A 23,175-nucleotide genomic window follows, 5' to 3' on the forward strand; every position below is an offset into this window, starting at 1 on the left:
GCCGGTTGCTATTATACTAATCACAAAATGCTTGTTTTGAGGTCGAGCCACTTTTGGCTCCATCGTATTCTTTCAACCAAAATTCTTGAAGTTTTGTTCTGAATTCAATAAAAAATATAATTTAGGTAGAAGGTTTACGATTGCTAACCTTGATTTGTCCTACAACCTTCTCATTTCTACCCTCGTGAATTTTCAGAATCCTAAGATAAAAAAAAATTAAAAGTTAGTTTATTTAAAAAATATTTTTTATTTTTATTGTAAAACATGTTAGAACAACACACCAAACTCGTTATATGAATCCTACGATCTCTCTCTGTACCGGCCGGAATTTCGACGGTTGCTTTTTTTATACAAAATTCAAGAGGTTAGAAAACAGGTTAGAAAAGAGGTTAGATCTAACCTTCTACCCTAAACTTTATTTTTGGTGTAAATTTCATTGACTGACTGACTGACTGACGGCACAAAGTGGCATAACGAAAACATTAATATATAAAATTCATGAAAATTCATGAAAATTCAAGAGGGTAGAAAACAGGTTAGAAAAGAGGTTAGATCTAACCTTCTACCCTAAACTTTATTTTTCAATACTTTTTCAGCACTTTTCCGTAGTTATATATGAAAGACAATTCGAGATAAAAGTCATAGTACAATGGAATAATATGTTGCACACCATTTGTTGTGAACCAAACTTGAAAGTCAGAGAAACTGTTACTAGGTGGTTCGTAGAATTTAGAAGCAAAGTCATAAAAGTCCTTACCAATACATAGAAAACTATTGTTGCTTGAACTGAAACTTGCATGACACATAACATTTTGAGGGTCAAACACGTTTCTATAAACTGTCAAATCTGCTGGTGGAAGTATAAATTTAAATGGACCATCTGGTGGTAATGGTTCGTTCTGGTTTAGTAACCGAAGAAATTGTGCCCAAGAACGTTTGTCTACTTTCCAATATAAAAACTCTGTATCTCTTGGAGGGTTAATTTCAATCTTTTGAAATGAAACGGTGGAGTTCATCTTGTCATATTCTAGTTTCAGATAGTATGTTCCATTTAGTAAAGAGTCGGTATTTTTCTTGAAATTCCCAATAATATTTGTTCATTTGAGTTTGAAAGTCATTTAGAGTTTTCTCAAGACTTTCGTCTGAACGAACTGTAAAGATTCTCATTTCGTCAAATTTGTCTATTAGACCATCATGACCTTTATACTGCCCATGAAAATATACTGCGAACATAAATGCGTTAGTTCTATTTGAAAACAAAACTCTTCTAAATCCTATTGCCTTTGCATCTGAAGGACTTTGAAGCCAACGAATTGGATAGTCAAACCTGTATATTCGGGATGAAATTTCTTCATCTGATATTGTCCTACCAGCATTTGTAAAGATATAGTCTAACGGTTTTGTATCTGCTACTTTTGTTCTTTGTTTTTTTCAACCTGAAGCATTTAATATATGTAAAAATATATTGTTTTAAAATGGTATGCCATATAGCTTCTTGAATTTGTTAAGAAGTATTTGAACGTTTTTTTCCATCTGTATCTCTAGTGTTTACATAAGCATAGCCGCCTTAGTAAAATATACTTGTAATTTCTATAGTTTACGCCGGTATAAAAGTAGAAAGAGTCTTGTTCTTCGCTATAGTAGTAAAACTCAAACGTATGCTTGCCATAGTCTGTAATTTCAATTGTTTCATCTTCTAGTTCGTCGACAAATTCGAATACAATATCTCCAAATTTGCCTTTGTTCTTATTGTTTTCAGAAAAGAGTGACCCAACGTAAGTTTTCAAGTCTATTGTCGTTTCTTATATGGTTTATATGGTCTATAAAAGGTAAATTGTTAGGATTCAGTATAAAATGAGTTGCAATGACAACATGTTTAAGATAGTATTTTCCACCCATACTAACTATAGCATATCCGTCATTCCCCTCCCATTCGCTTAAAACTCTTTTTGTCTTTTTGTTTCTGACTTCAAATGACTCACAACAGTGAATTTCATATTTCTCATCTAACCAAAACAAGTTTCCAAACGGTCTTCTCCAACAAACTCAGCGTACATTTCAAATAAAATAAAAAAATGTCACTTTTTTAAAATAAATTTTTACTTCATGCAATGTTTTATTTCTGTGCCGTCTTCAAGTATGCCCCAGTACTTACGCTTGGAGAGGACATGAACTTCGGAAAATACCTTATCTAGCTTAAAACAGCCCATCTTTTCACCGACCATGCCCATTTCAATGAGTTTGTTGTACCCTTCTTCGTTCGTCATGAGTGCGTCAATGTTCTCATAGTAAACCACAACTTTGGATTTGACTTCGGAGAAGAATTTTGTTGTAGTTGTCAAGGACTGCCTTTGCGAACTGAGGGTAAGACCAATGTTCGACAATAGGTTTTAATGTGGTTACTAAGCCACTTTGACCTTGAGTGAATTCGTACTTCAAAACAAAAGGAGAAAACCTTTCAACAAAGTTGTCGACCTTCTCATAATGTTTACTCTTCATCTCTTGAGGTTTCTTAATGGAATATCCCCATGTCGAATTCATAAGCAATTTGAGTGTCATTGCAAGTTTGGGGTTTGAAGCTTTCCTAATATCATACAGTTGTTGTATGACTTTTCCAACTGTATAGTTCCTTCCCGGGAACTCACCATTCTTGTTGGAATTCCAGTCGGAATATATTGGACAAACCTCATGTATGCAGCGTTAAGGTCGACATAGTATATCTTTTCATCTGAGTCGAACTTGTCGCAACCAATTGGTCCAGTTTTGTGGAAATTCAAGTGAGTCTCTTATCTTCTGAGAAACTTCTCCTGTTATCTCATAAACATCGTCGAAGCAACCTGTTTCATATAAAACCTTCTGACCTAACTCAGATGCTCTCCAATACAATTTGACGTCAATTGGATGTCTCAATGGAAGTTTGTTTATAGCATCTTGAAGTTCTTGCAACCTCATTGGAAGTTCTTCTGGTTCAGGTTGGTAATCCGAACAATCCAACTCCTTTTGGAATTGTGTACTTCTTTTGTACTAGAACTTTGTCTGGAACAACTTTTGGTCTTGCTAACAATGAAAAGTTTGTTTCGTCTTTTGGTACAAAAGTTTCTGTCAGCTTGTCATCTGGAATTGGTTCCAACAAACCCTTTCTCGAAAAAGAATGTTTACAGCTCTGACAATGTTGCACTTGCCTTTTCCGAACAATGGGTTTGTAAGACTTTCGTTCAACATGAAGTGGTTGTGGACAATTGCAATCTCAACCATGGTAAATTGAACTCAACAACATAGTCGTCATGTGAAGAACCTTTAGCTGTAGGTATGTTGACTCGGATATTGACATTGCCAACGGTGCAATTTTTGCCAATTGACCTCTGAGAATGTACCTTGTCTTCACACATGACTCAAGATACTTCATCTTCTCATCTGTAACAAGACCAGAGTTCCTGAGACATGTAAGAATGCAAGGTTCATTGACAATTGTTTCAATTGAATTGTAAATTCCATACCTTGTCAAGTCAATGTCAGACTTATTTATGAACGGAAAGTATCCAGCATGTTGTCTGACTGCTTGAGGGTTAGGTTGGTACCATTCGAACTTGACACTTGCAATTCCTTCAATTGCATTCAAAATGTCTGAGTCGGAATCAACCCATTTGTTCTCTCTTTGTAGTTTGAAAGCAAGGTCAAGAAGTTTTGCAGCTGTTTGTTCATTGCCATTTGCATAGTAAATGTGACCATCCAAATCCGTTATGGTCAATCTGAGATTGTGTCCTTTCTTATTTCCGTCTTGAATTGCAGCAAGTACACCCATGAAGCCTTCTTTGTTCTTTCCTTCGTCAAAGTTTACTGTAAAGGTTCGACCAGATGTAATTTGACTTCTAACTTCACGATACTTTTCATATGCATATCTTGTTCTTTCCATGGAGCATGTGTGTCTTCACCTTTTCCTTTTTTCCTTCTCAAAGGATGCAATTGTTCGTCATGTTTCCAGTAGAATCTGGCAAAGCCGTCGTGTCCTTCAACTTGAGGTTCACTAACATCGAAAGGCATGTCCATAAGACGTTCTTCTTCTAACCTCTCTAGTCTGTTTGGATAATTTGCACGTGCTGTTTCCAAATCCATTTCGTAGGAAAGACCAGCCAGTTTTGTCATAGACTTTTATGGGTCTTCCCTTCCTATATTTAAAATTCTTCGAAACTCTCCAACCATATCTTTGCAACTCTGCTTTTATTCTAGCAGACTTTCTATCCATTCTATGGGGGCATTTTTATAAAAATAAAAAAATGTTTTTTTTCTTTACTTAACATAACCGCCTGCTGCATAAGTCTTTGACGCCAACCCATACAGCTAATGAAGGTTGACTTGGTTTAGTTTCCAAACTAAACTTTGGTTTTGGTTTATCTTCAGTTTTTTGGTTTCTCTTCTTCTATCGGTTTTTCGTCACTTTTCGGTTCCTCTGACTTTACTTCACCTGCAGGAACAGTTGTGTTTGTCAACATCTTCATAAATATCATATGCCATTTGTTTTTGTTTTCCTTTCAACTTTTTGTGTTTGTTGTAAAGTTTAGAATATTTCGACTCTAAGTCAATGAGATGTTCTATAATGAACTGTTGGTCAGTGAAGTAACTTTTCCATCTGTTGTCTCGAAAGCTCCTTCAGACTTCAATATTTTATTTGTGAGAGTCTGTTTCTTTTTGAGATACTAGCCGTTCCATTTCTATGAAAGTGACTTTATAGTTAGGGTTTGTAATTCCAGACCTGGCACTTTCTATTATTGAATTTTTCTCTTCATCTGTAAGTTCTTTGACAGGTTTGACAATGGTTCTGAACTTTTTGTTTGTGGTGTCAAATCTACCGTTTCAACTTCTTCGTTCATTTCATCTCAGTAAAAATTTTAGTTTGGTTTGTTTTCAACTGGTTGTTTAGGTTTTTTAAGTCGGTCTAAAACTTCCTGAGGTATAGGAAGAACTTGACAAACACGTTTGTGTAACTGCTGGAAGCCGACAAATCCATCTTGAACCCATTTGTCTCAATGCTGTATTGTTCATTTCAATCTCAGTAAAAAACTTTACATTCCCCACGTTTGAGGCGGTTGAGGTTGGTTATTGTTTACCATTTGTTGTGCATGGTTATACCTCTGTTAAAGAATCTTTCACCTTGGTCCATATAGTGTCCTGCTTGGTTATAGTAGTCATTTGCTTTGTTATAATAGTTTCCTGCTTGTCTTCCTACATTGTCCATCCATCTTGAACTTTTCCTCTTGTTTCAGGATTTGGAATAAGATTTGTTGCATCTCGTGCTACATCCACACCTTTCTGTACAGTTTGTATAATAGGTTGTGCTTTCTCTTTAAGTATACCTAATGTACTCAAAATCTTCCTTCCAACTCCAAATACACCTCTGGCTATTGTGCCACTGCGGGCAAAAATCTGGATGCAACTCCTGCTAATGCGCCCAAATAAACCCATTTCTTATAGGGTAAAAAATGACGAATCCAAACAAGGACCCTATGTTTCTAAGGCAACAAAGAAAGCACTCATGATAAAAATCTTTAGTTCAACACCAAATGCTTGGTTTATGGATATCTTGGAAAACATTCCGAGAGTTAGAACAGATGGACCTCCATACTGGCTAATATTTGTCGGTCAAACACAAGATACTGTGAAGCCATCCATTATGGTCCAAAAATATTTTAGATGTGAAACTGCTTTGACAATATTCGTTGACAAATACCATCCAACAAAACTGACATCTGACTGTGAAAGTTCTTTCAAATCAGATGATATTAAAAACTATCTGCGTTCAAAAAATGTAAACCAATATTTCATTGTCGACCAAACCATTCTGCTCTTGGTGTCATTGACGGTTGTATAAAAATGTTAAGAGACTTAAACCAACCACAAGGTGGTGAAGCAAATGAAATGTCATATGACGACAAATATAGACACTTCTCCATGGCAAAGATGAGACAAGTTTTAAATATTTACAATAGCCGTAAACAAAAAAGGTTTGGGAAACACTCCCCCGAAGAAATGAAAAAAACCCTGACTTAGAGAAAGACTATATATTTAATAATTTAGTCAAAAGAGACAAACAAGAAAGATGCCGGGCTTCAAACTTCAGAAAGGTGACAAAGTAAAAATAGAAATACCTAAACGCGACCCATATGAAAATACTATTGACTATGACAACAATGGGAACCCGACAGGTACTCACATTCGTGTTCGTAAAAATAGAAGAAAGTATACAAGAGAATATTATGAAGTTTTAGGCAAACATGGCAAAATGTACACACTGCAAGCAGAAGATAAAACTACTATTGTCAGACCTCGTTTCAAACTTGTCAAAGTTCAAGGTGGTATACTTTCAAAGACAGTTCCTAACAAATATAAGACAACTCCTGACGAATATGCTAAAGAAGTTGAAAATGACGACTAAGCATTTCTATACCATGCGTAAACTGTCATGTAAGGTGGCATGTAGTCTTTACTTTGTCCCGTTGTTTGCGTATATCCTGAAACGCGATGTGTATGGTTTCCTCCTCCCTCAGTGTTACTCCAGTAACAATCTATAGCAAACTTAACGTTGTCTTTAACATCATATCCTTTACCTTTTGTCATTGCTGACCAATCCCAATATCTATGCTTATGCCAACCTGCTTGAGATGTACTTAAATCTATGTAGTGACTGTGTGCAGGTAAATTTTCACCTGAAATCGTTTTACTTCCACCTGTTTCCTTTGAAGAGTTTGCACAATACAAAAACCTGTCGACTATTTGAGTCCAAGTTCCAAAACCCAGAACTGTTTCTGGATTTGTTGAGTTCATTGACGTATAATAGACCTATAGGATATAATGTTTGAAGTATTCTGTCTTTAATGTTTGAAGCTCTGTTTTGTCTGCTTTCTTGTCATAAATCTTGAGCAGTGAATTTAATATTATGTTCATCCTTCATGACATAAACATCTTTACATCTAATGTTTCCATCGTCGTTATGTCGTCATCCGATGTTAAACCTTGTGGAAAGTTAGGAGGTTTACAATATATTGCATCCCCACCAGTTCTCTTCAACCGTTCCTTCAATACTTTCTATAGCAACAGTTGTAAAACTTGTATGTGTATGGTTCTTGTCTGCTTTCTTCTCTAACTCATCGTTAACATAAGTTTTATCTGCTTTAAGGTCTAAACATCCTGAAACCCATCCTGTATCGGCTTTAGTTTTTAAAATCTTTCGATGTCCATTCATGTACCAGTCAACCCTTTCTTTCATTTCGTTATCTTTTTCATCCACATATTCCTTATCTGCTTTCTTCTCTAACACACTAGCCATAAGTCCCTTATCTACCTTATTTTCAAGGCTAACGTTTAAGTCTGTTATTTCAGATATAGAATGTGTATGAGTCTTTTTAGAATATTCGTTTCAGCTCTCGTCACTTCACTTGACATTTTATTGTCAACATATGTTTTGTCTGCTAGTTCAGGATGAGTATGTTCTTTTGTTGCATAAGCATTGTTAGCTCTTTCTTCTTCTTTTGCTATTGCATCGTCTACATATTCTTTGTCAGCTTTGTTGTCAACATCTGCTTTCAAAAGAAGTTCATTTATAGGTTTCTCGTTTAAAGTTCCTTTTGTTGGATTTATACAGACAGTATTGTTCTTATTGTCTTGAAATAGAAACTCATCTGTCATTGGGTTTAATGTCAGTTTTAAGTTTCCTTCTTTCAATGACTCAGATATCTTAGAATAGTTGAAAAGTTTGTTGTGTTCTTATTTAGAGCTTGCATAATGAGTTGTCGGTTGTGTTGTATTTCTCTCATAGACGCAATATCTTTCGACATTTTTATTCTAGATAAAATATGCTTCCAATAGAAAAAGAAAATTCAAGAGTTGCTACAACTAAACCATTAGATGAACTTTTTACTAATGTCGGTCAAAAGTTTGAGACAGAGACCGTAAAGCATGAAGGCTATCGTTTTGACTACCCATTAGATGGCTAAGAGACCCATCTGTCACAAAAGCTATTGGCTTTCGTAGAATGAAGTTTGTGTCTGTAAGATAAAAGTTTTCCATTTATTGTAAGTTTCATATAGATTATATATTCTGAAGGGAAACGAAAAATGTGGGAAGAAATTGAGCTAATACAAGTTGACCTTTCATCTTCTCTACAGACTGCGTTAAAAAATATAGAAGATAAAATAAATTCATGTTATGCAAAATATGCTGATGAATATGCAAATACACGAGAGCACACTTTATGTGAGAATTGTATATGACAAACAAAATTCACAAGTGTCATTTCAAATCTACGAAAACAATCCAAATAAAGAGGAACAAATATATACAGAATTCACTGCAATGTCATGGTATTATTTGCAAAGAATGTTAAATCAGAAAGTCGAACTTCCTTTAGCAAATATTTACAGTCGATATGCAAGAGATGAAACCATATTTATTTAAAGATGTTTTCGACCAGCTGCTATTATTGTTCATGCTTCATTTTCTGGCGCCCAAAACTCTTTCTTATGCTTGGCAAATGATTTTACGAAAAACCTACAAAGTTATACGAACCACAAGTGGAAGTATTTCAGACTTTCAAGTATGGTTTACTACAGATGGAAGAAAAAGAATAATTCCATTATACCATGCGTTTTACTTAGAACTTAGTTTCATATACAACTACTATCGAACGGTAAAAATATAATTTTTTAATACGGTTGAGGTGTTGGATTTGGTTGCCAACTTGACTGTGGTGCAGGTTCAGGCTGTGTTGTATAACAGGAGCTTGTTCTTCTGGTTCAGGGTCTTTAGGTATAATACCAACAAACTGACCTACCCTTTTACCAATATTTTTGACACCGTTCCAAATTCCTCTTCCTACGGTTTTTATTCCATTCCATATACCTCTTCCAACATTTCGAAAGAAGTTTCCTATCTTACTGAAGAAACCCATTTTACTATATGTAAAAATCTAATGTCCGCCTAGTCTCTTACGTTTCCTGTGAGTTCCATAGCATTCTTTAACTGGAGCTCATACATTCTGTTTCTCCTCTGGTAGAAAACATATTCTGGGTCAACTCCTGTGTTCGCGTCATCTGCATAAAGTTGTTTATATCCCACTTCAGGGTTTGTATAAAACTCTTTCCATCTCATATTTGCATACCATGGTGGCAAACCTAACGCAGCGTTATTTGACATGGCAGTTTGCATTTGTACATCTGTTGGCACTTGACCATAGTTTTGCCATTGCAGTTTGTATTCTAACTTCATTTGGAATATTCTCTGGGTTTGGTTGTCCAGGTTGCTGTGCATTCGCTAAGTTCTGTGCGTCCATTTAATATTAGATAAAAATATCTCTTACGAGTACATATACTGAACATTTGCAGGCATTGGTTCATCTTCATATTCTCTGTACTTTTCTGCCACGTCAAATAAATAAATGACACAATGGAAAAAACCTAAAACAAGTAGTCCTTGATTTCAAACCACATTTACTTACTAATAAAATTTCTTTGTTATGACACTTTCTCCAGTTTATAGGACCTCTCTCATATTCTATCTTGTCATATATAAACTCATAGTCATGTATGTCCTCTAACCATCTCATAACGGTTTCCAAACCACTTTTATCGGATGTAAAGTAAAAGCATGGATGGTTATGTACGTCTAAAACGTCTAAAGTTTCTAAAGAGTCTCTCAAAGTCCAGTCTACTTGGTATTGAAAATCCCATGTGTTATAGAACGGCGGGTCCACTATAAAGAAAACATTTTCCTTGTCTTTATATTTTTCATACAAATCTGTCCAATGACATCTCACAAACTCTATACCCTCAATATATTTTTCTATGTCCTCTTTGAAAACATTTGTATAGTTAAGATATAAAACTTTTGACATAAGTGTTTCAATGTCATGAACTCTTATAGAACCACTATATAATAGTCTAGCAGATATAACTATCCCAGTCTATATATTCTGCTTTTTTCAAAAACCTCTCTCACAATATTTTTGTTATCTAATGGTATACGTTCCATCTTACCTATAGGTATCTTTTCTTTTAACTCACTCAATATTTTGTTAGTGTCTGGAATATGTTTGAGACGGTCCATATAGTTGTCGAAGTCATTGCATATAATCTTTGAGTCTGGGAATATTATATGGCACAAATGGATATATAGAAACTTCCACCGAACAAATCTACAAATGTTAGACCATTCGGTAGTTTCTTAAGTTCTCTCAATATAATATCTTTACATCTACTCTTATTTCCAAAGAACGGTAACGGTGGTTTTGTAAATTCATTTATATATAATAATAAGAATGTTTTTCCCTGAAAAGTGACAGAAAAGTGACAAAACATGAAAACATATATAATTTGTGAAAAGCGACACATTATATAATGTTTTCGACCAGAAGAAGGCTTCTTCCCAGAAGCAATGGAGGAAGAAGAAGAGTCCTCCGAATATAAACTTCATTTATACTAAACATCTTCAGGGCTAGAGGGCACGAAGTGCCTGGAGGCCCCACTACCTTTTTTTTTTTTTTTTTTTTTGATAAAATATTCATCTTCACATTATATCATTTAGTTTTATTCAAAGCATAATCTTGAATAAAATCAATTCAAAATCAAAAATTTTTTCAAATTATATTATCCTGAGCTTAGAATTTAAAAAATATGCATTACTCCTCATTAAAATAGAATAATTAGTATATTTCTGACTATACACTGTCAGAAAGACAGTTCTTCATTCTCGAGAAAGTTAGAATAAACAAAAAATGATTAAAAAATTGCGTAGATTTACCTTATTCTCAGCCAAGGTTCAGGCTTTTATATAGCATATATTTAAGGTATTTCATGTCCAATCTTTATTCAGCCTCGTCTCCTAAAGAAAATCATTTGAATCAATCAATATTTGATCAAGATATCAAATAAAATAATCGAGTTTTTCCTTAAAAACCGGATCAATCAATTATTCCATTCTTCATGTAAATATTGTAGCAAAGGTAGAATTCTCATAACTTCATAATGATTCTAAGTTATTCCATAGCTAGCTCTCAAAGATATTGCCATCGCAAAGCAAAATTTCATCAAGAATTTATAGAACGCAGACAGTCAACTCCAGCACTAAAACATTCGAACAAAATTATTGAAGCACAAGAAATAACAAGTTGATACAGATTCTATCATGTTTCCTCAATGAAAACATTAAAAAAAAACATTTTCATTTGGAGATGAAATTTCTTACATAAAAACAGTCTTCTATGTAAATATCAAACAAAACTTCTAATCATATTACAAAACAACAAATAATCATACATATCATGAATATTTTAAAGAAATTGAAAATTTGTTAATGAATCTGAAAACAAATGGTGCAATTCTCTTTCTAAATGTAAAAAATACATAAGGAAAAGAAAATAATAACAGTTTTTACAATATATAAAATATAAAATATAAAATATAAAATAAATTATACTGCAATACCTAATCCATTAAATAGTTCGTCTGTCATCGGAACTTCCTCGTATCCGAAATCTGGCACGCTCAAAGCGTACACGACGAAAACCTGTGCAAAAGAAACGGATTGTTCAGCAATCCATTTGATTGGTATGAAAATGTATCGGGAAGTTTGTGTTTCCGGGTAATGTAGGATTATTGTTTTGACGCATCTCTCGGCATAAAAGAATGCAGAGATTTTGTTGAGAATTATTGAGAAAGCGTACATGAAAACGATTCCTTTCATCTTTGCTCTAAAGTTTGGATTGATCAAATTCCTTATTGATGAAGAGAAAACAAAAATTATTGACAAAATAAAAATTGAAAAGCCGTGAAGTAAGTAATATTCGATGTCATTGAACTTACTTAGGAAGTTGAACACCTGGCTAATGATGTTTTTGGATACATTTTGAGGGATACAATAAATAACCGTGTCAAAAATGAGTTTCAGTGAATTAATGTATAAAAAGACGATGCCGATGTAGTAAAAAAGCTTTGCCAATGGGAATCTGATCTTCTTTAGTGTCTTGAGAAGCTCCATCATGTAAATCGCGTTGCTCAAGTAGTATATGCTAATACCGATGGTATTAAACTTGATGACTAATGTTAAATATCTGAACTCCAAGGTATAATTGAGAATTGCTTTTTTCAGATACAAAATTGTCTGGCGAATCGCAATAACTATGCAGTATTTGACTTCTGGTGGGAATCCTTTCATTGAAAGACCCCATTTCTGTATACTGGAAATACCAATATAAAAAAACACAATCATTGTTAGGAGATAAACAATTAAATTTATGTAGCGTGATGGTTCCTTGCACTGGAAAAGGGTATCTTCGATTTTGCATGGGTCTTGCTTATATGTGAGAACCGTTTCAATAAGGAAATTCTTTGTGATATTACTCATTTGAAAAAAATTTGTGAATTATCGGATTTGACATTTCTGCCAAGGCCTGAAATTCTTTCAATCACAAAAAGTAAAGGTTTTTGAATTTTGGTGATAGATATACCGCATTCATGTGTTCAGTAATTGGTGAATGAAATGCTGGAGAAAGCTGAATCATTTCAAAATTAGTAGTAGGGTATGATGGGTTATGTGACTTTTTTTGTAAACGTAAGAATTCATACAATATTGAACGATTTTGTATCATTATTTTTAACATTAATTTTAAACATAATTTATTTTTTATTCTTACATAAATGACCCAACAAGTAAAACCAGATAAAATGGATTATCGAATTTTAGAGGATGGTGTTCCTGTTTATATTCAAAGATTTAAAGGGAAGCAATATTATAGAATTCTTAATCCTGAATACATAAAACATTTATTTAAAAAGGAAGACTGTGAATTATTAAACGTTAATGAATATGAAACCAATAAATCAAAATTGAAATATAAATATATTGGAAGTGATGAAAGATGCAAAGATAAAGATAAAGTTTATACAGTTTCATATAATGAATGGAAAACCAATAAGATAAGAAAACATTTAGGAGATTATGGGAAATGTTCTGAATTCTTCAAATCTAGTATGTACGAGAGAGTAAAAGAAATTAGAAATAATTATTTTCATGAATGAAAGAAATTAAGAATTCTCACATAATTGAATGGTTTTTGAACATACTTCCGAATAGCAGATTTTAAAAATTTATGAATAATTTATAAAAAGTTTTTATTCCTACAATTCCTATATTACCATTAATAAAAAGAATATATTTTATAATAGTTTCATTTCGAACATGTTAAAATTTATCTGCATTTCGAAAAATTTTATTATAAATGATAATATAATTTATTAAATTAATATATAACTTATGAATTTTTACTTTTTGTATGAAATAAAATTTAGTATTAATAAAGTTATAAAATAAATTGGTGCATGTTAGATGTAAATAAGATATAAAAAGGTGTTTATGAATACTTTAGCAGAACTTCTACTGGTAGAGTTTATACTGGCAGAACTTCTACTGGTAGAGTTTATACTGGCAGAACTTCTACTGGTAGAGTTTATACTGGCAGAACTTCTACTGGCAGAACTTCTACTGTTTCCCTCAAAATTGAATACTTTAGCAGAACTTCTACTGGTAGAGTTTATACTGGCAGAACTTCTACTGGTAGAGTTTATACTGGCAGAACTTCTACTGGCAGAACTTCTACTAGTAAAGTTTCTACTGGTAGAACTTCTACTGGCAGAACTTCTACTGGTTATATATGGTGTCAATTTTTTAAAAATTTTTGAATTCAATGAGTTATATCAAAAATAAAATTCTTGAATAGAGTAAAAAAATTTAAATAATTTATTTAAATATTTTCTTCTGACATTTTTGAATAATTTATTTTTTTAATTCGTAAGAAAATGAGTGGATCAAGATTCGTAACCGTCAATCAATTAATGGATGCTCTTTCACCAATTCTTGAAAATGTTAAACAAGTAGATGTTTATTTCGATGATTATGTAGAAAGTTTATATTATAAAGGTAAACATAATATTAAACCCATTGCTTTTGCATTTGATAATAAATTAATTGAAAATGCAAAAATTTGGGAATTAATTCCAGATATTGAATATATAACGAATATAACTAATAAATGGTTCAAACGAATTCCAACCACAAAAGTTCTTTGTAAATTAATGATCAAAACCGAGGCCAAAGAATTTCATGAATTTACATATCATCCAAATAAAGTTTCAGAACTAGAAAATGAAAAACTTCAGAAAAAATTAAACGATAGACTTTCAAATGATCGTATTGAAAAAATAAATAAACTAGCAGAAGTTGCATTTAATAATGAAATATTTGATGAATATAACCTTGAACTCAGTGATGGGCTTTAAGGACCCGGGCTCAACGAGTCATGATTTATGAAATCAATAATTTGATTTATTCGCTCTTCAATAATTTCTATTCTTTTTGTTAAATCATCTATTTTCATTAATGAGGTGATTCTTGATTGAGGAATAGATTTCAAACTAACCACCCCCTTTATTTTTGAAATTTTGAATCCATCAATTTTAAACATTTTATTCAATTTACATGTTGTCAATTCTTCAAATAATTTTTTATTATTAGCATAATAGTCATTAAATTCTTCAACAGATGAAAAAATTTTTATTTCAGTAATTGGTTTAACAACGTTTATTTTTTGTTGAACATTTTCACTTTCATTTATTTCTTCCTCCTCTGTTTCATTTATTTTTAAAATCGGTTTCATTTATCATTAAATAAAAATTAGAATATAAGTGATGAAATATATTTTTTAATTAATATTAAATCAGAAATGGCGGCAGGATTCTTTAAAAAATTATGGGATGGAATTAAGAAAGCTGCGGGTTGGGTTTATAAAAAGGTTATTAAACCTGTTGCAAACTTTTTGGCACCAGTAGCGAAAACGGCAGGAACTATCATAGGTGGGGTATTAGGTACTAAAGCAGGTAATCCGGCGATGGGAGCACAAGCAGGTAACGCAATTGGTGGAATAGCTGAAGGAATACTTAATAAAATAGGAGGTAGATAGTGGAAAAATAAATAAATATTATTTTTATCTTAGTATCGGTTGTAGTCTTTGATAAATTTTTTCTCCTTTATTTAAAACTTCTCTTATTGGGGCAGCTTTTGGCGTTATTGATTCAGCAACGTCACTAATTGCTTCTTTATTCTTAAATATCCAATTTGCCCCCTTCTTCAATGTTTCCCAAACTTTACTCGCCCCTCTTTTTACTTTATCCCACAGTTTCTTAAATATACCTGCAGCCATAGTTGATTATTTCATTAAAATTAAAAATTCATTTTCATATTTTAATTTTGATTTTTTATTTAATAATAAATGACGACTAACTATTTGGTGCCAAACACCAAACCGATTAATGGAAATGTGTTTCATTCATTCGAAAAGATAAATGAAATATTTGCAAAGAATGACGGTAGAAGATATTATAGAGAACTTGAAAGTTCATGCTATGACTCTGATGCTCCATATTTTGATGATAAACAAACTCATTTAAGAATTACAAACCCAGCTCATGATGTGAACCAATTAGGTGACACATATATTAAACGCAAAGTTAAAGTAACTCTAGTTTCAAATAAAGCTTTCACATGTGATGCCGCTTTTAAATGCATGCGTTTATTCGTTGGTTACAAATCATCAAATCAAAGCTTTAAACAATTAGAAGTAGAAACTGAAAGAGGTGATGCCGGTTATCTTCAGATGGATTGCGCCCGCGAATCTTTCGCATTTGCAACATATAAACCGAAATCAGAAAGGAAAGTTAAAAAGTTTGTTCATTCGTTATATAATAATGTTCAAAATATGATAACTCAGTATGTGGTAAATATATTGACCCTTCAGAAGTTTTCGAGAAAGCAAATGAAGAAGTTGATGTCACTTTTGATATGATTATTCCGGTAAATGATTTGTTAGCATTTCAGGCGTTCGATGATTATCCTAAATCATTTGTGATATCATTCTTAAATATTATGTTTTCAGGGATACTTTAGTATTTTGTCAGGTTGACCCGTTAAGAGTTGCTGATTTACAAAACGTTTATGAAAAGATAACTGATGAAAATTATGAAAAGATTATGAATCATGTTTATAAATATGATCGCAAATTCCAACAAATCGGACTTCCTGCCAAATTAATTACAAGCTTAGCCGCTACATCTGCTGACGCAACAGTTGATAACGTTATTATTTCATGCACAAAGATGGAAGTTTTAGAGGATAAATGCATTACACCAGGATACGGTTTAATTGAAGAATCAGTTAAAGCAATACCACGTTTATTTAGTAAGGAAGATCCATTCATGATTCCAGCTCAACATATTGACGTTCATTCTATTATATTTATGATATGATTAATGAAGCATTGAGTGATAATAGAAATGCTCTATCTAAGGAAAAATTAATGAAAATTCCATATTCTGAATGTTATTTAAATTCAATCACTGCAGCAATTGGTAAACAAAATAAAGGTAAAACATTAACGATATTAAAACAAATTATCATTATTGCTAACACTTCCCCCTATTCACACGTGTTAATTTATATCAACCGTTCAGGTTCACCTTCAGATGATACATTTGAATCTTTAAAGCATTTAATCAAAATTCCAATTATTTATTTATCACAAGAAGAAGCAGAAGATTATTTAAAAAACTTTTTAATGTATAAAGAATTATATAATACAATCAAGAAGCAAGGATTAGAGGATAAAATTATTGATAAACAACGGGATGAATTATTTGAAACACTTTCCATTTCAAATTTTGATAGAGAATTTTTGCATTCACTCATTTTTCTAGATGATGCAGTGAAATCAAAACTAATAACAAATGAGAAATCATATTTTAATCAGTTATTAACTCAATGTCGACACATTCAGTGTTCATTCTTCATGGCTGTTCAATACTTCAAAGCATTAAGCACAAACATTAAATCAAATCTATCAACACTTTTCATTTTCAGTGGTTTAGTCGTCAACAGTTGAACGTTATGCTTTATCAAGTGAATTTACCAATGAGCATTAATGAACTTTACACACAATATCAGCAATTAGGTGAACATGGAAAAATAATAGTTGATTTAAATAAAGGATGTGTTAAATTTGATTAACTTTTTATAATTAATTTTTATTTTTTATTTATAATTAAACATGACAGAAATAGCAAATCTTCTACAGGTTCCATTAAAACAAGGGACAAACAAAAGGGGTGCATATAATAGAACTATGAAAGTTCCTGATGGAATGAAAGAATTAGTCCACATTGTTGCTGGTCTTCAAAAAGATGTTAAACAAATGAGAAATGTTTTAACATTACCAGAAGCTCAAGCATATGCCAAACGTCATGGTCCAAATTGGGAAGCACACGAAGCAGACATTACGGGTCCAAATGGAAAACCTGATGGTATAAATGAAGTTTTCGTTACTGATGGTCAAGGTAATATTAAAGTCATAAATGGTTATAAATTAACTGTATCTGATTATCCTAAACGTAAAGCATATAATGAACGTTATCCTATGCAATTTGATGAAAATGGAAAAGCTGTTAAACAATACATTAGAGAAGGTGAAAATGGTCCAATTAATTCATACCGTCATAATCCATATTCTTATTTCAATGAAGAATTAAATGCTATTGAAGAGGGACCAAACGGATTACCTCAATATGTTAATCAGTTTGATGGTCAATATGCAAATTTGAGACCTGAAATTCCAGCTAAGAAATTCTTTAAAGTTGCTTTATTCGATCCAGTGTTCAATGAACAGAAAGAAGCAATGAAAACAGAATTTAAACCAATTCAAGTGGCAAGAATTTCTTCATCTTCACTTTCAGAAGCGTTCAAGGAATTGATAAAGAAACCACTTTATTCTCAACAAGGTTATAACTTTGATTTAATTAAAGAAAGTGATAGACGTAAATTAGAAAAATCAGATGGTTTTAAGAATGCATGTAATGAAATGATTAAAGATATTGTAAATGATAAAATAAGACTGGAAGAAACTCAAATCATTATCAATAACATAATTGGTGCAGTTACAAAGAAAGTATAAGCAAACAAGGATGAACCTTGGGATATTACCGTAACAACTAAATAAAACTTTAAATATATTTTTCTTTTTTTTATTCAATTATAAATGAGAAGACGTTTCACAAGTCAAAAGAACACAAACGCAAAAGCAGAGATTACGGTTGGTTATAACGTAAATGATGATAAATCACGAATTATTCAAAATGTTAAAGTTAATGTTAGCCCTGAATTAACAAGGTCAGCAACTCAACCAAATTTATTAACTCGTGACTTACCAAAGAAAGAGGAGGAGCAAAATAAAGAAGATGAACCCGGTAAAGAACCCGTTGAAATCCCCACATATCCAACATACCCCCCACCTCTTTCATCAAACATCGAGAACCCAGGAATCTACGATTCCAGTCGCAATGCGCCATATAAAGTAGACATTAATTCTGAATTAATGAAAATTTACCGTGATATAATAATTAATAATTATGATTCAATAATAAATTTAATTGACCAATCCGGTTTAATTATTTTACCTTATGAATCATTAATTCACATTATCGCCATTCTTTGTGATGTTCAAGATTCAGATGTTAAGATTCAATTTTTCATAGATGATGAGGTTTCATGCTGCGGAACAGTTGCAAAAATAAATCCTATAAAGGATATTAGCACGATTAAGATATCAAAGAACGGAACAACAACCGAACTTCATTTAACATATAATGATATTTATAATAAAATAGTTGATGAATATAAAATATCACTTGAAAAATTCTTTGTTAAGGCTATTTAATATTCAAGCATTAACATTATCGAATAATAATCCTTTGAATCATAATCAATAATAATTGACCTTTCACCAGTTTCTATCGTTTGTTTTATTTCTTTTTGTTCCCCACTATCCGGATCAGTCATTGTAATAGTTTTTGTTATAGTATCAGCTTTATCTTTAACTTCAATCTTTTTTCCATCAGGATATTTAAACCAAAATTCCAAAAATTCGATATTGTCAATCTGTTCATATTTTAATCTATCAATTACATTTTTAATACCATCTGAAAATCTTATGAAATGGTCATTATATGGGTTTGATTGAACTAAATTTGAATGAAGTGAAATATAACCTGATGATGAATATGACATCGACTCATATTTTCTGAAAACACTAAAATTTATAACATGAATAAATTTCTTATTCGTTGAATTTATGAATTCTTGAGGTAATCTTATTCTAGTTTTATTTATCACTGGAAAATACCGCTTTACCATATTTTTAATCGTAATAAAAATGTCAATTATCAATATTATTTCGAATAATAACTGTGAATTAAATTTAACAGTTAGCGGAATTTATAATGTTACTCTCGTTTCTGTGAGTGGTAAATTTAATCCCATTCTTTTAGACCCTTCAGATTATATATCATTTATTAAAGATGACCATGAAAAAACGTATGATATGTATATAAATAATGTGATAACGAAATGGGATATTAACACGATTTTAAGTTATTTAAATGAATCATTTATCGTATGGTATGAAGAAAATTTTAAATCAAAACCTGATAAACTTTTTGAACTTGATGAAATAAATAACCTTATTAAATTCCCGCTGAAAATTAAATTTTGTACTCCTCATTTTCGTTCATTGTTGGGGATATTAAATTTTGAAAAAGATGTTGGGGATGTTTTGTATTCTGACACTGGTTCCAATTTCATTTTAATCAAATGTGATAAAGTTAATACCCCGATGAGATTTTCACATCAAACATTAGACCCTAACTCTTACCCATCAATACAAAACATTTTATCCATCAACTTAAACACATTTTCTTTATCATATCCGTTTCAATTATCTGGGAATTCATTTATTCTTCATTCAAAAGATTTATCAAATATTAAATTTAGAATAACTGACCTATTTGATTGCGATTTAGAATTTATGAATGAAATATTATGGCAATTTCAAATAGAAAAAATAGCTGATGAGATAACGGATTAAATATTTATTTTTAAATCATAATAAATGATTAAACAACAGCAACCACAACAACTTAAGGCCCTTCAAACCATTACATACGCCATATATGCATATAATTCAAAGACGGCAGAACAAACGCAAAGGTTGAAATATGGAGATTTGGAGATAGTATTGAAAAATGACCATTTCGAATTCGTTTGCAAAGGTGGTGCAGTGATATCAAATATAAAAGAAATTTTATTTATGAATTCTAAAATTAAAGGTATAACGGATGATATAACATCAATTCCACCAGAAGAACAAAGATATTATGCATTAAATGCATTTCCCAAAGTTTTGAAGATTGGAAGATTTAATTTAAATGAGGAATTCATAAAAGGTTTCCTAAATGACATAATGAAGAAGGCAGATAAAGAATATGTGACTAGTGAATTAATGAAGAAGGCAAATTTGGTTTATGTTGATGAAAAAGATAATGAAATTAAAGAAAGGGTTGAATGGTATCATGAATGGACATTGGAGACTTTTAAAGTTAAAGCTGATACAGGATGGGTTTCAGGATGTTTAGACCTTAAAGCAGATAAAACTTATGTTAACAATGAGTTAGAGAAGAAAGCAGATAAGGAAAAAGTTATTTCATTCATTAATACTGAGTTAGCAAAGAAAGCTGATATATCATTTGTTAATGAAGAAATAAAACAATCAGAGGTCTATTTTACTCCACCATTTTTAAATTTTATGAAATCATCAGATAAAACCTTTGATATAGATTCTTTTGAATGGATATGTTTCGATGGAGTGACCATGTATTTATTTTATACAGATGGAGTGCTTTATTATTTTAAAACAAATGATTTTAAAAACTATGAATCATTTACTCCATCTGTTTGGAATCCTGATACACGAAAGCCAATCATTAATCCAATAATTTTATATGTTGAATATAATAACGGTAAATTTATGGGAATGATAACAGTTGGAGATGATTTTTGCCCTTGTTATTCATTCGATTGTATCCAATGGTTCAAATGTAATTTAAATCAAGATGCTAAATTTAAATATCCAAATAATCCTATTAGATGTGTTAATAATAAATGGGTACTAATTTATGAAGTCAATCAAATTTTCATTAGTGAGGATGGGATAAATTATTATATGTTTAGTATGATGTCATCAGATTTGAAAATTGATTATACAAGTAAGTGGTATTACATTAACAGCATGTATTTTATCCTACAAAATGATAAAATTTATAGATCATCTTCAATACCACAAGGTCAATTTGAACAAATTTTTCAAGCTGATGGAGACATTGAAGCTTTATGTTATGGATCAAATGTTTATGTTCTCGTTTCAGGTGGTATGGTCTATTCATATCCTGTAAGTTATAACAGACATATTTATTTATCACAAGATTTATCAAATTGGGAATTGGTTTATTCATTCACTCCAAAACTTACTCGAAATTATAGATTTACTAATTTATTTTATATTGATGGGTATTTCATTGCTTTAGGATGTGGTGATTTAGTAAATAACAGTAATGATGGAAGAAATTGGTCTGAAATCACAAAATTTCAAGATGTTAGAAAAGCAATTTTCAAAAATAATACGTTAATATTGATAACAAGACCAGTTTTAAATACTCACCCAGTTTCAATATTATATAATAAATTCAATATTCATAATGGATTAAATACAATTCTTGAGATGATTTACCCCATTGGTTCTATTTATACGTCAATGAATTCAACAAATCCCGCAACAGTTCTGGGTTTTGGTACGTGGGAACAGATTGTAGATAAATTCCTCTATTGTGCGAACTCTTCGAAGCAAACAGGTGGTTCGAAGAAAATTAAAGAAGCAAACCTTCCACCGCACACTCATACAGGAACTACAAACTTTTCTGGCGACCATAGCCACTCATTAAGAGACCACCCATTATACAACTCAGAATATTATGCTGGCAATGACGTTTTATCTCCAGATTATAACCATTCGGCAAAAAAGACTTTTCGACCAACTGAACCAGGAGGAAATCATGTCCATACTTTCACAACAAATCCAACAGGCTTGGGTAAAGATTACCTGCCACCATTTATGACTGTATTCGCATGGTATAGAGTTCAATGAACGCTCGTCGACATAAGATTTTATAAATTGCACATTTGACGTAAATTCATTTCCCCAGTTATTCAATAATTAATTATTTTTGAATAACTGATGGGGTCACCAGGTCACCAGGTCACCAGGTAATTTAACTTCTCTGAAAAAATGAGACAACATGACATTTTGACAACAGCGTCGGAAATATGATGCAGTCCAAAAATAAAGTTAGTTTTAAAATTATTTTTATTTATTTTTTTATTTTGTATGTAAGAACAGAAATGTCAGTCGAAGCAAAAACATTCACGAACAAATCTAATGGCGAAACATTCACAAAAGGCACTTATAATGGTATTGAAGTCTTACGTAGAGACAAGGATGGTTACATTAATGCAACAAAGATGGCAAGAGAAGCGGGAAGGTTAAACCATTTAAACAGATTTCTCAATAGTGCTAAAATGCAGGAAATTCTTGAGTTTTGGATGAACGAATACGGTGGAGCCACTTTTGGCTCGACCTCAAAACAAGCATTTTATGAGCTTACTAAGGGTGTTATAAATGAATTCAAAGGTATTTACATACATCCCGACCTCATTCATTTTGTTGCTGAATGGTGCTCTGTAAAGTATGCATTTTATGTCAAAGATATTATGGACTCCATAGACAAGAAAGTTCATGAGAAATTAGATGAAGAAGAACTCGAAGATACAGTAGAGAATGCTAAACATTTGTTTGAAGAAGAAGTTGGAAAAATGTGCGGAAAACAATTAGAACATGAACGTGAGAAATGTTATGGTTATAGAGATTCTCCATACGAACTAGACCAATGGGAACAAGAAGATTTAAAGAGAGAATTTAGAGAATATGAACTCGCTAAGATAGCATTAGAAACTGTAGAAAAGAAGTTAAAAGTTTGGGGTCGTTTTGTACAAAAATATTGTGAGTAAATGAACCATTTATTTTTATCGTTAATGTTTACGTTAATGTTTTTAGGTTATTCAATAATTAATTATTTTTGAATAACTGATGAGGTCACCGGGTCACCAGGTCACCAGGTAATTTAACTTCTCTGAAAAAATGAG

General features: G+C 31.8%; 10 protein-coding genes and 2 pseudogenes across 12 annotated transcripts, besides 2 other annotated features; 9 read left to right on the forward strand and 3 right to left on the reverse strand.

The window, feature by feature from the left end:
* Positions 1–632: 632 nt before the first annotated feature.
* Positions 633–1,233, reverse strand: TVAGG3_0461550 (annotated as a pseudogene). The gene has a single exon. A coding segment is annotated over exon 1 (601 nt).
* An 864-nt stretch (positions 1,234–2,097) lies between these two features.
* Positions 2,098–7,396: a mobile genetic element.
* TVAGG3_0461570 (uncharacterized protein) lies at positions 2,100–2,267 on the reverse strand (the record flags this gene model as incomplete). Its single annotated transcript, XM_051235077.1, has 1 exon — positions 2,100–2,267. One exon carries the CDS (start codon positions 2,265–2,267, stop codon positions 2,100–2,102), a length of 168 nt encoding a protein of 55 aa, XP_051092901.1.
* On the forward strand, positions 6,095–6,430 carry TVAGG3_0461580 (uncharacterized protein; the record flags this gene model as incomplete). Its single annotated transcript, XM_051235078.1, has 1 exon — positions 6,095–6,430. One exon carries the CDS (start codon positions 6,095–6,097, stop codon positions 6,428–6,430), a length of 336 nt encoding a protein of 111 aa, XP_051092902.1.
* Positions 7,397–11,266: 3,870 nt separating the features above from the next.
* TVAGG3_0461590 (uncharacterized protein) lies at positions 11,267–12,390 on the reverse strand (the record flags this gene model as incomplete). Its single annotated transcript, XM_001300414.1, has 1 exon — positions 11,458–12,390. The coding sequence occupies one exon, from the start codon at positions 12,388–12,390 to the stop codon at positions 11,458–11,460; it is 933 nt and encodes a 310-aa protein (XP_001300415.1).
* Positions 12,391–13,377: 987 nt separating this feature from the next.
* Positions 13,378–13,749, forward strand: TVAGG3_0461600 (uncharacterized protein; the record flags this gene model as incomplete). The annotated part of the gene is made up of 1 exon (XM_001300415.1): positions 13,399–13,749. One exon carries the CDS (start codon positions 13,399–13,401, stop codon positions 13,747–13,749), a length of 351 nt encoding a protein of 116 aa, XP_001300416.1.
* A 1,015-nt stretch (positions 13,750–14,764) lies between these two features.
* TVAGG3_0461610 (N-acetylmuramoyl-l-alanine amidase family) lies at positions 14,765–15,001 on the forward strand (the record flags this gene model as incomplete). Its single annotated transcript, XM_001287294.2, has 1 exon — positions 14,765–15,001. One exon carries the CDS (start codon positions 14,765–14,767, stop codon positions 14,999–15,001), a length of 237 nt encoding a protein of 78 aa, XP_001287295.2.
* A 309-nt stretch (positions 15,002–15,310) lies between these two features.
* TVAGG3_0461620 lies at positions 15,311–15,984 on the forward strand (annotated as a pseudogene). The gene has a single exon. A coding segment is annotated over exon 1 (674 nt).
* Positions 15,985–16,067: 83 nt separating this feature from the next.
* Positions 16,068–16,343, forward strand: TVAGG3_0461630 (uncharacterized protein; the record flags this gene model as incomplete). Its single annotated transcript, XM_051235079.1, has 1 exon — positions 16,068–16,343. One exon carries the CDS (start codon positions 16,068–16,070, stop codon positions 16,341–16,343), a length of 276 nt encoding a protein of 91 aa, XP_051092903.1.
* A 56-nt stretch (positions 16,344–16,399) lies between these two features.
* Positions 16,400–23,175: part of a mobile genetic element that runs on past the window's edge.
* Positions 17,141–18,040, forward strand: TVAGG3_0461650 (uncharacterized protein; the record flags this gene model as incomplete). Its single annotated transcript, XM_051235080.1, has 1 exon — positions 17,141–18,040. One exon carries the CDS (start codon positions 17,141–17,143, stop codon positions 18,038–18,040), a length of 900 nt encoding a protein of 299 aa, XP_051092904.1.
* Positions 18,125–18,802, forward strand: TVAGG3_0461660 (uncharacterized protein; the record flags this gene model as incomplete). Its single annotated transcript, XM_051235081.1, has 1 exon — positions 18,125–18,802. The coding sequence occupies one exon, from the start codon at positions 18,125–18,127 to the stop codon at positions 18,800–18,802; it is 678 nt and encodes a 225-aa protein (XP_051092905.1).
* TVAGG3_0461670 (keratin-associated protein family) lies at positions 20,423–22,120 on the forward strand (the record flags this gene model as incomplete). The annotated part of the gene is made up of 1 exon (XM_001300418.2): positions 20,423–22,120. The coding sequence occupies one exon, from the start codon at positions 20,423–20,425 to the stop codon at positions 22,118–22,120; it is 1,698 nt and encodes a 565-aa protein (XP_001300419.2).
* TVAGG3_0461680 (uncharacterized protein) lies at positions 22,375–23,040 on the forward strand (the record flags this gene model as incomplete). Its single annotated transcript, XM_051235082.1, has 1 exon — positions 22,375–23,040. One exon carries the CDS (start codon positions 22,375–22,377, stop codon positions 23,038–23,040), a length of 666 nt encoding a protein of 221 aa, XP_051092906.1.

Source organism: Trichomonas vaginalis, chromosome II, assembly GCF_026262505.1.
Source record: "Trichomonas vaginalis G3 chromosome II, whole genome shotgun sequence".
Taxonomy (NCBI): Eukaryota; Parabasalia; order Trichomonadida; family Trichomonadidae; genus Trichomonas; species Trichomonas vaginalis.